The sequence below is a fragment of the Macrotis lagotis genome, chromosome 3 (genome assembly GCF_037893015.1).
Source record: "Macrotis lagotis isolate mMagLag1 chromosome 3, bilby.v1.9.chrom.fasta, whole genome shotgun sequence".
Classification (NCBI taxonomy): Eukaryota; Metazoa; Chordata; class Mammalia; order Peramelemorphia; family Peramelidae; genus Macrotis; species Macrotis lagotis.
The window spans coordinates 37,700,218-37,712,746 of NC_133660.1; the positions used below are offsets into that span (position 1 = coordinate 37,700,218).

Below are 12,529 nucleotides of genomic sequence, written 5' to 3' on the forward strand. Positions count from 1 at the left end.
ATTTCTTCTTTGAGTCAAATCTGTTGCGGGTAAGATTTACTCAGTGATTACACTCTCCCTTCTTTCCCTTTACTGTAATAGGTCCTTTGTGGCTCTTCATGTGCTGCTACTTATCCTCTAATACCTCCACTTTCTTCTCCCACCATAATCCGTTTTTTTGTTTGTTTATAAAGATTTTATTCATTTTGAGTTTTACAGTTTTTCCCCTGATCTTACTTCCCTCCCCCACCCCCCCATAGAAGGCAATTTGCCAGTCTTTACATTGTTTCCATAGTATACATTGATCCAAATTGAATATGATGAGAGAGAAATCATATCCTTAAGGAAGAAACATAACATACAAGAGATAACAAGATCAGACAATTATAATCCTTTTTAATGTCTTAATTGTACTATACATGTCTTGTACCCCTATCTTCTGTCGAGGTATGCTCCTTTCAACTATCCTAGAAGTAAAATTCTCAAGATCCATAAGCATTATCACCATCATGATCAATTTGTCCTCTGTTCAAGTATATACCTTTCCCAATAGAAATATAACCCTCATGAGCTAAAGTACTATCACATTATGATCAGTTTATACCCATATCCTCAGTCTAATTATATTCCTTTCACCTGTCTTAAGAGAAATACAGTTCTCAAGAGTTACAGGCATTGTCTTCCTATTTATTCTTACTGACTAATTATTTTATTAGTCTTATTAATTTTTTTCCATTTACATTTTTTATGTATCTCTTGGTCCTGTATTTGAAGATCAAATTTTTCTGTTCAGTTCTGTTCTTTTTAATAGATAAGTTTGAAAAGCTTCCATTTTGTTGAAAGTTCATCTTTTCCCCGAAAGAATATGCTGAATTTTTCAGAGTAGCTGATTCTTGGTTTTAATCCAAGCTCCTTTGCCTTTCAGAATATCAAATTCCAGGGCCTCCACTTCTTTAATGTTGAAGCTCTTAAGGCCTGTGTAATCTTGACTTGGCTCCCTGGTATTTAAATTAATTCTTTTTGACAGCTTGTAGAATTTTCTCCTTTAGCTGAGAATTCTGAAATTTGGCTACAATATTCTCTGGAGTTTTTGTTTTGGTATATCTTACTGGGTGGTAGTCATTGGATTCTTTCAAGTACTATTTTATCTTCCTTTCTAGGATGGGTCAGTTTTCCATGATAATTCCTTGAATTATATTTTCCAGACTCTTTTCTAATCCTAGCCTTCAGGTAGGCCATAATGCATAAATTATCTTTCCATCTATTTTTCTGATTTTTTCCCCTAAGAAATACTTTACATTTTCTTCTATTTTTTTTAAATCCTTTGGTTTTGTTTGATACAGTCTTGGAATCTCATAAAATCATTAGTTTCTAACTGTCCATTTTTAGGGGGTTTTCCCCCTTCAGTTAGCTTTGTGTTTCCTTTTTCAATTGGTTAACTTTACTTTTAGAGGAGTTGATTTCTTTTTGCATTTGATCAGTTTCTTAAAAAAGTGGTAACTCTTCTCCATACTCAAGACCAATCCATTCATTTGTGCACTTGAACTTATGCCCTCTCATGTTCTCTTACAGATTGCATCCTGAAACATTCAACTCTCAAATTGTTGACCTCTTTCTATCAATTGATTCCTTTCCTGCTACCTTCAAATATCCCCTCCTTAAAAACCTCCTACTAGACCTTCAAGCTATCTTTCTACATCTTTCCTTTCTTCCTCAGTCAGTTCATTGAAAAAGTTGTCTATACTCATTGCTTCCTTCTTCCTCATTCCTTAGCCTTTTTTTCTGGAGGTACTCTGAGTTAAGTGCCTTACTCAGGGTCACATGGCTAATAAGTAACTGAAACCAAATTTGAACTCAGGTCTTCTTCATTCCAGGTCTGGTGGTCTATTCACTGTGTCACCTAACTGCCACACTCAGCCTTTTGAAATGGAGTTGCCAAGGTGAAACTTAATAATTATCTACTTGTGTGACCTGGAGCAAGTCACTTAACCCCATTGCCTTAAATAAAAATTAAAAATAAAAGAAATGGAAGTTGCCAGTCTCACCACTCAACCGAAATGACTTTTTTTATTAAAGATATTATTTGAGTTTTACAATTTTCCCCCAATCTTGCTTCCCTCCCCCCACCCCCCACCCCACAGAAAGCACTCTGTCAGTCTTTACTTTGTTTCCATGTTGTACCTTGATCCAAATTGGGTGTGATGAGAGGGAAATCATATCCTTAAAGAGAAGAGAAGTCTAAGAGGTAACAAGATCAGACAATAAGATATCTGGTTTTTTTTTTTCCTAAATTAAAGGGAATAGTCCTTGCATTTTATTCAAACTCCACAGCTCCTTATCTGGATACAGATGGCACTCTCCTTTGCAGACAGCCCAAAATTGTTCCCGATTGTTGCACTGATGGAATGAGCAAGTCCTTCAAGGTGAAATGACTTTCTTCAAAGCTACCAGTGATGTCTTAGTTGTCATATTTGATGATTATTTCTCAGCCCTTACCCTTCTTGACTTGTCTGCTTCATTTAGCATGCAGTTGTCTACCCTCTCCTCTTAGATACACTCTCCTTCCTCTCTGGGTTTCCATGAAACCACTCTTTCCTCAATTCTTCTTTAGATTTTTGCAATAGCTTTTTTTTTAGGTTTTTGCAAGGCAAACGGGGTTAAGTGGCTTGCCCAAGGCCACACAGCTAGGTAATTATTAAGTGTCTGAGACTGGATTTGAACCCAGTTACTCCTGACTCCAGGGCAGGTGCTTTATCTACTACGACACCTAGCCGCCCCACAATAGCTTCTTAATAGGTTCCCTTACCCCAGATCTCTCCCCACACCAATTCACCCTATTCATTACTGCCAAAATTTTGTCTTAAATGCAGATCTGACCATATGACTCCACTAACTCAGTAAATTCTATTGACTTCCATTGTCCCCAGGATAAAATCCAAATTCTTTTAATAACCTATATAACCTAGTTCCATCTTCACCAGGCACATCTCCCTCTCCTGTTCTCTCAAGTCTTGCCAAACTGTGCTTTCTATTTCTTCCAAGGATCATGCCATCTCCCATCTTCACAGCTCTGCATTGTCTTTTCCACATGACTGGAATACCTCCCCCCCATCTCTTTCTCCCAGTCTCTTTCTTCCTCTAAGATGCAGTTCAAATATTGTCTAACATAACTAAAGACTTCCTTGATTCTCTCCCAGACTTTCTTGTATTTAAGAAGATTGTCTATATTTGCATTTTTTCACTTTAGATTTATGGTGCATATATTTTCACATAGACTTATCATCTCCCCTGTTAGAAAATAAACTGCTCATGAGTAGGAGTTGTTTTCTTCTTTGTAATCTCTGGCAGCAAGCACAGTGCTAGACACATAAATTCCATTCATTCAACATTTTTAAAGACTCACACACACACACACAGATACACAATGACACACTCATTCAGACACATAGAGACACACTACTACATGCTAAGAACTCAGAAGACAAATAATAAAAAGACAGTTCCTATCCTCAAAGAGCTTACAGTCTAATGGAGGAAAACAATAGGTAAAAAGAAGCCAAAAGAGAGAATATTGGGGGAACCCAGGGACAAGGAAGTTATAGAAATCCACTGACAGAAAATGGAGAGTCTATTTTGACCTGTGTCTAGATCAACTTGAGATCCAACAGGTGAAACTATTGTTTACATGTAATGATGTGTCTAATGATGTTAACTATAGTGAAGTATGTGGCCTTGCTTATGTACTGTTCTGCAAGTCTGAAGCTATACTTGTCTATTATTCCTTGTATTGCTGTCTCTTCATGTGCATAAATACTCCTGCTTCAGCCAATTCTGTTCTTTTCTCTGCCTGTTATTATTGATATGGGCAGCGAAGTGACACTGCAGTGGACAGAACAGAGTTCAAATTCAGTCTCAGACACTGGCTTGCCTGGAATGACACTAGCAAGCTAGCAAGTGAAGGAGCCAAATCTCCTGATTTCAAATCCATGGTACCTGACTACAATGGCCCCATAAGGACCACTTTGTTGTACCCCTCTCATTTTATAGATGAGGAAACTGAAGCCCCATGGTGGGGACGGAGGATGTGTCCAATTATATTAGGCAAATTGGAGTCAAAACTAGAACCCAAGGCCTCTCTGGGTTCAATAATCAGCCTTTTTCCCATCATGTCAGACTGGCTCTCTCTAGGTTTTCTGATTACAAGTCCAACGTTCAGTCCATTATAAAGTGCTGCCTCTATACAGCCACACAACCTCCACTCCAACTCAGAGATAAACTGCCACATTATTTACTTTTTAGTCTGTCACATCTCCCACCATCCTTTACTCACTTGGGAAGGTGCCAATTATAGGATCAACCTGGGTGCAAAATGAGCTGATCTGTGGGTCTCAGAGATTCTGGATTCTTTCTGTGTGACTACATTCCAACAAACCAAATAAATGTGGAGGTGGGACAGGAAGGAGGAATGGTGTGGGTGTGTTTGTGTGGGGGGTATATCTTGGAGGGGTGTGACAGGATCTGGATGAATGTAGGTGGGTGCGTCTGTATGAGTCTCTGGATGTGTCTGTATGGATGTGTCCTTGTGTGTCTGCATGTGTATCTGTATCTGCGTCTAGATGTGTATTTATGTAGGGGGGTGTCTGTTTCTGTATGTCTCTTTGTGTAGGTCTGGGACTGTCTTTGTGTGGGTATGGGTGTGTCTGTGTGAGTCTCTGGACATGTCTGTCCTGAAGTGTCTGGGTTTGGATGTGTATCTGTGTATGAGGGGGTCTGCTTCTGTATGTCTGTCTTTGTGTAGGTCTCTAGGGGTGTCTTTGGTTGGGTGTGGATATGTCTAAGTGGACATATTTTTGTTGGTCTGAACTCCATAAGATTCCCATTTGCAGGCTAATGTCATTTCTTGCTTCTTTTTTTGGTGGGGTTTCTAGTTCCTCTCAAAATTGTTCTCCAAGAAAGACGAGCAAGATTACCCCCCAGAAAGCAACGAAATTCCACCCCCTCCACCATCAGAACTTGGAAGAAACCGAAGGCAAAAAAAAACAAAAAGGGAAACTATCCAGAAGAAATAGAAAGCAAAAGGATTTTTCTTCACTCCCCCCTTTCCCCCCTCTCCTTTGTTTTTAAAATAATTAAATAAACTTGTTAATTAGCATACTCATTAGAGTTTGTTATCCAACTTTTACTTGACAATATGAAAAATAAATGTTACTATAAAGGACATATCCCATGGAGGCCAGTGCAATGACTGTCTTGTGTTCAGATTCCTCTTCAGATACTAATCATGTGACTCTCATAGAAGTGATGAGGTGACAAGGCAGAATTTTGAACTTCGGGTCAGAAGAGCTTAGTTAAATCCTGCTTCTTAGTAGCTGTGTGACCCTAGGCAAGTCACTTTATGTCTCAGTTTCCTCATCTCAAAAATGCAGATAATAATAGTACTTACTTCCCAAGGATGTTGTGATAATAAAATGAGATGATAGTTGTAAAACTGCATTGGAAACGTTGAGTTCCAGAAATGCTGGCTATTATTATTTAACTCATTAAAACAATCCAACATTCTTCTGAGGCAAGTTAATTGGCATTTTTAATAGATAGATAGATGATAGATAGATAGATAGATAGATAGATAGATAGATAGATAGATAGATAGATGATATAGAGAGGGGGGGAGGGAGAGGAGAGGAGAGAGAGAGAGAGAGAGAGAGAATTTAGGTAAATATGTAGATGTGTGTGTATGTGTGTGTGTGTGTGTGTGTGTGTGTGTGTGTGTGTGTTCTCTCCCCTTGGTTTTATCTTGCTTGCCATGACTTTGTTTTCCTTTCATAGGAATGTTTGTCTTAGCAACAGATTTCTGTCTCAGCTTAAGGTCATAGAGACTTAAAGATTTCTGAAGTCATATAGTCTATTGTATGACTGGCATACTGAGTGTCCTACAGAATGAAAACTTTAACATTTTTCCTATGGGATTTTTTTTTTGCATCAGGGACCTTGACTCAAGTGTATTCTAGAATTAAGATGAGAAAATTGCTTGCTGGACTTGGAGAACATCTCTGTGAAATTTGAAGCTGGGACAAGCCCTCAGTGTTTATTTCTGGGTTCAGTCCAGCCTCTCCTGTGAAGTCAGAGCATCTACAGAGCTGACTGAAGCTGACAGGTGCTGATCATTTATTTTCTTCCCGATCTGTAATTCCATCACTGTGAGAAACTCTCAGCAAATGGCCTCTAACTTGAGCATGGTAGATGACAGACCTTCTTACCCTGTGGTCTATAGCTCCCCAACAAGCATGGATTTCTGAGGATCTGAGAATTTGGCTGGGAGACTGAATAGCAGGTTTATTTTCACTAACCTCTAAATGAAATCGAGCTTTGCCTTCAATTATGCATAGAGGTGAGAAATCACAGTAGTCTTAGCACTGTCTGTTGTCCGACCTTCATTCTTGAAGAGGACTAATGACCTCAGGAGAGCTAGGTCCTGGCTTGCAAGAGAATTGGACTTGCAGCAAGACAGGGTTATGCAAAGTCATCAGCCTCCCTCTCTCTTTCAGTGCCCTTGGAGTATAGTGGCAAGACATAGGGCAAGACAACTGTTTTTGTTTTTGTTTTTGTTTTAGGTTTTTTTTTTGCAAGGCTATCAACATGAAAATTTCTGTTTTATTTTGAAGGAAAGACAAGAAGACCTCTACTGCTCAATTGTTTTGGTTTTTTTTAGAATTTTGCAGGACAAATGGGGCTAAGTGGCTTGCCCAAGGCCACATAGCTAGGTAATTATTAAGTGTCTGAGACCAGATTTGAACCCAGGTACTCCTGATTCCAGGGCCGGTGCTCTATCCACTGCGCCACCTAGTGGCCCCTGGAAAAACAACTGTTAATGGTCCTGGGCTATCTTTCCCACATTTCAGTCTAACTGAGGCAAGACCTATTCAGTAAATAAAGGCTAGGTAAGAACTGAGGCAAGAACTGTTGGTGGAGTGTGAACTGATCCAACCTTTCTGGAGAGTTATTTGAAACTTTGCCCAAGAGTTATAAAGCTGTGCATACTCTCTAATCCAACAATACCACTATTCAGTCTATATTTCAAAGAGATCATTAAAAAAGAGAAAAGACCCACATGCACAAAACTATTTACAGCAGCTCTTTTTGTAGTGACAAAAAATTGGAAATCCAGGGGCTGCCTATCAATTGGGGAATGACTGAACAAGTTATGGTATATGAATGCTATGGAGCACTATTGTTCTGTAAGAAATCATGAGTGGTTGAACTTCAGAAAAGCCTGGAAAAACTTGGCATGAACTGATGCTGAGTGAAGTGAACAGAACCAGAAGAACAATATGCACATTAACAGCAACATTGTGAGAGGGTCAACTATGATGGATGAAATCCCTCTCAACAGTTCAGTGATCAAGGACAATCCTGAGAGAACTATTAAGGAAAATGTCATCCACATCCAGAGAAAAAACTATGGTGCCTAAATGCAGACCTATTAATGTTTGATACTCTTAATGCTTTGTATCATTTCTGATACACCTAATCCGGCAACAGTAATCAATATCAGAATCCTAGCCTAATTCTCCTAACAATTCAAGCCCCTGGAGCTCACTATAGGAAATTTTCCCCTAAAAATATATTTTTAAAAGAATTGCCAGGAAAAAAAAAAGATAGTTGGACAAAAATCACACAGGTCTTGAATTCAACTTAGATGGCACAAAAATAGAGTAGTAGAGGGGGCGGCTTGGTGGCACAGTGGATAGAGCACCAGCCCGGAAATCAGGAGGACCTCAGTTCAAATCTAGCATCAGAGACTTAATAATTACCTACCTATGTGGCCTTGGGCAAGCCACTTAGTCCCATTTGTCCTGCAAAATTCTAAAAAAAAAAATTTTTTTTTGAGCAGTCTTCTTGTCTTTCCTTGAAAAATAAAACAAATTTTCATGTTGGATAGCATCTTCTGAAGCAGGAAAGTCACATCCAAATATACATTTGTCATGGTAACATTTTTTATACTAGACTCATAGTACCCTCTGCTACCCAGAATCCCTCTTTGCACCTTATGTTTCCTCCTGCCCTCGTCCTTGGTTTATTGAAAAGCAAAGTGGTAAGACTGCTAAGCTGGCAATAGAGAAGAGCTAGGTTCACATTTCACTTTGAACACTTCCTAGACAAATGATCCTGGACAAGTTATGTCATCTCACACAGTCTCAGATTTCTTCAACTGGAAGATTGGTACAATATTTCCAGTAAAATTATTATTCCAGGGGTCATTTTGAGGCTTCAGTAAGATATGTTCTAAATATGTTGCAAACTTTAAAGTTATTCATAGTAGGTCAATTATTACTATTGTTTAGAGAATGCAAAGTAGAATTTAATTGTTACCAGTTCTACCCCTTAAACTTGAGATTGTGACTTGGCCAACTATTTGGGTGTATGGTTGCCTAGGGAAGTTGCAATGTGATACAAAAAGTAGCATTTACTTTAGCAAGTTAGGGTGGAAGGAGATCTATAGAAATAGTCTGTCAAATATCCACAAATGAAGAGTCCTCTGCAGAGTGTGATGAAATCATCTGTAGTTTTGGTAGTCATTGAATCAATAGAAAGGGAAAGTGTTTGCTTGGGGATCAGGGAACCTGGATTCAAATCCCAGCTCTTTTCCCATACCTATGGTAGCCATTTACAGGCTAATGTCACTTCTTGCTTCTTTTTTTGGTGGGGTCTCTAGTTCACCAAGAAAGACGAGAAAGATTGCACCCCAGAAAGCAAACTCCACCACCTCCACCATCAGAACTGGAAAGAACTGGAAAGTTTCCTTACCTATAAGATGAGAGGTTGGACTAGATAGGCTAAGCCAAGATCCCTTCTAAATCTGGAAATCTTTGAAATCAGCATAGCTAAGGAAAATCTGACCATATTTGTTAACAATTGAGCACTTTGACAAGTTATAAGTTTCCAGGGAGACAGTCACTGAAGCTATATTTGGTAGTAGTGCTATTCAGTTGTTTCAGTTATATCCAACTTTTTGTGACCCTATTTGGTGTTTTCTTGGCAGTGGTCTTCTAGTTCCTTCTCCAGTTCAATTTACAGTTGAGGAAACTGAGGCAAACAGGATTAAATGACTTACCCAGGGTCACATAGCTATTATGAATTTAAGGCCAGGGGGCTGCTAGGTTGTGCAATGGATAGAGCACCATCCTGAAGTTAGGAGGACCTGAGTTCAAATCCAGCCTCAGATACTCAATAATTACCTAGCTGTGTGACCTTGGGCAAGTCACTTAACCCCCGTAGCCTTGCCCCCCAAAAAGTGTTAAAGGTCAAATTTGAGCTCAGGTCTTCCTGATTCCAATCTGCTATATTACCTTGCTACCCACTGAAGATATGCTCCCTTTAAAAGAAGAGATTATCTACTTCCATATTCAATCTTTATTTTATACTTTCTTTTTAAGCATTTTACCAATATTTCATTCAACTTTTTCAATATCCTCTTGGGATTGAAGATGAAGAGTGCTGGACTCAGAGGTTCTGGATTCAAATACTACCTTCTTGATGTGCAGGTCACCCATTTTACCAGCCTCAGTTTTCTCAGCTGTAGCATGGCGGGGTTGGACTTAGGGGTGCTAGTAAATAACAGTTAATGACAACTCTATAGGGAGAAAAGTGTAGGGGTGACAAGCTGGGACTGTCCACAGTGACTGTCTTCATAGCTTGAGGTATTAGCTTCATCCAGTTTAAATGCTATCTAATCTAATCCCTCATTTTACAGAGAAATAAATTGAGACCCATAGAGGTTCGGTGACTTGCCCAGGGCTACTGAGGAAATAGGCCCTGGAGACAGAATTCAAAGGCAGATCCTCAGACTTCAAGTGCAAAGCAAGTCCATTGTATCATACTTTGCCTTTGCCAAAATCAGTTCTTATCTGTCTGTTTTTATAACCCAAGGTCTATTTCTAAACAAAGTTCTTGTACATTGAACAGGAAAGAAGTTATTTCATAATCAGACTTGGATTGTCATAAACCATGTGGGATCTTCAATGCTTTGCCTTTCTTTTTTAGCAATTTTTGGCCAATCCATCCTTTCCCAGCTTTGCCAAGTCCACAGAGTCTTTACCACTGAAACTAGGGAATGTTGGTTTTAGTGGTCTTCTGTTTTAATTTAAACTCTGGGAAGGAGAAAGAAAGGCCAAAGCACCTACCCATGAAATTCATTTCCTATAAACATAGTATTTAGTAGGTTATAAGAAGGAAACAATTAAAAGATTTACCAATAGAGATGACTCAGAGACAATGGCTTCTGTTAAGGGCACTGTGTTAGAGAGTAGGAATAATAAAAGGACAAGAACAAAACATTACTGTCCTCAAGGAGTTGACATACTTTTGGGGGATAGGAACTTAGGCTCATGGATTTAGAGGTGGGAGGAACCTCAGAGGTCATCAATCCCCTCTCCTGACAAATGAGGAATTGAGGCTCAGAAAGTGGAAAGGACTGACCAAAGTCACTTAGAAGTACATAAGGGATTTGAACCCAATTCCTATGGCTACTGGCCTATCACTTTTTGAACCACATTACACCTGCCATCATCAGGGACATTGGCAAAAATTCCTTCAAATTATTTTAAAGGCATTCCTTTTGGGGGAAGGAGTTAGAGATAAACTCCTTTCCAGAGAAAAACTGGCCCTGTAGGCAAATTCCCTAGGATTGCAAGAATCCTTTGCTTTTGGATGGATAATAAAAGGGAATTGAAAAGTAAATAGGGCAAAGGGGGAGAAGAAGCAAGCCATATGGCAGATTTGTTTCAATTAAGTTCTTTAACACAAATAACCAAGTTGTGTTAAGTTCAGTTGTTTCCACATTGAAGGAATGTAAGAGCTAATAATTCCCTTTAAATTTTAGTGCATTGTACAAAGTCCATTCACCTTATCCTAGTTATGGTGAGCATTGAATGGGGGGGGGGGGGGGGGCTCCTGCTAATTTAGAAGAAATAGATCCTGTTTACCCTAAAATAGAAGTCCCTTTGATTCCTCCTCTTTTACTACATTTTGCCAGGAAGAGGCTACTTTGTAGATTTTTATCTGAGGATTTCCCTTCTCAAGTTAACAAGTCAAGAAATATTAAAAGTTTTCTGTGGCAGGCCTTGTGCTAAGAGGTGAAGATACAAAAAAGGCAAAAGACTAGTCCCTGTTTTCCCAGTTTACAATTGAATAGAGGAGATAATATCCAAGAATAAGTATATAAAAGTAAGATATATGTGTATATATATATATATATATATATATATATATATATATATATATATATATATACAGGAGAAATTGGAGAAATCCAACAGATGGAAGGTACTAGCATTCATATGTTTCCATTAAGTCAACAAACATTTATTAGGCACCATACAAAAATTTTAAAAAATAGAGCCTGCCTCAAGTCTAATGGGAGAGACAACATAAAAGCAACTATGTACAAACTAGATATAGAAAGAATAAGCATGATAACAGATGGAAGGTACTAGAATTCATACACTCCCATTAGTCAACAAGCATTTATTAGGCACTATATAAAGAAAGATTAAAAAAAATAGAGCCTGTCCCTAAGTCTAAAGAAGGAGACAACATAAAAGCAACTACATACAAACAAGATATAGAAAGAGTCAAGTGAGATTATCAACAGAAGGAAGACACTAGCATTCATGTGTTCCCATTAAAGTCAACAAGCAGGGGCCACTAGGTGGTGCAGTGGATAGAGCACCAGCCTTGGAGTCAGGAGTACCTGAGTTCAAATGCAGTCTCAGACACTTAAAATTACCTAGCTGTGTGGCCTTGGGCAAGCCACTTAACCCCATTTGCCTGGCAAAAGCCTTAAAAAAAAAAAAGAAGTAAAGTCAACAAGCAGTAGGCACCATCCAAAGATAAACAAGGAGCCTGCACTCAAGTGTGATGAGAGAGACAAGGTAAAAACAGCCATGGACAAATGAGATCTAGAAAGTGATGATCAATAGTGAAGGCACTAGCATGCATTCCTTTCCTTAAAACGAAACAGGCAAACACCATCTTCGTTGGGTGGTGTGACAAGCCCTGACCATACAAAGAAGGCCAAAGACAGACTGCTTACCACCTAGTGGGAAAGACAACCTGCAGTCAACTGTATACAACAATATATTAGAGCTAATCCTCCCCCCACCCCACCCCAATGGCAGAGAGAACCAGACAGACCTGGAACCATGAAACTTTCAGTCTCCGAGTCCATCTTTGAACAGGTGAGAAAACTTTTTTGTGAGGCAATCTGGGTTAAATGACTTGCTTAAGGTCACACAGCTAGCACGTATCCAGTGTCTGAGGCCTAATCTGAACTCGGGTCCTCCTGATTCCAGGGCTGGTGCTCTATTGACTGCACGGGGAAACTGAGTTTCCAAGAGGTTAAGTGAAAAGGAGTAGAGTTCCTTTACTCCATTTCTCCCCAGGGAGTGCTCTTGTCCCTGGGTTTCCAGAGTTGGGCCTCTCCTGGAGGCAACAAGGCCTCCTGGATTCCAGCCCCATGGACAGCTCCTGGGAGGCCGTGAAGTCGGTCCGG

The 12,529-nt window shown here is 39.3% G+C and overlaps 1 protein-coding gene across 1 annotated transcript in view; it reads left to right on the top strand.

Annotated features, from left to right (window-relative positions):
• The window catches only part of FAM47E (family with sequence similarity 47 member E), a 44,372-nt gene extending 39,239 nt beyond the window's left edge, over window positions 1-5,133 (top strand). The window contains exon 8 of the mRNA XM_074228485.1: window positions 4,908-5,133. Within this exon, the coding sequence (XP_074084586.1) occupies window positions 4,908-5,048 (141 nt within the window). The 3' untranslated portion in view covers window positions 5,049-5,133. The remainder of the gene's footprint in view (window positions 1-4,907) is intronic.
• The last annotated feature ends 7,396 nt before the right edge of the window (window positions 5,134-12,529 follow it).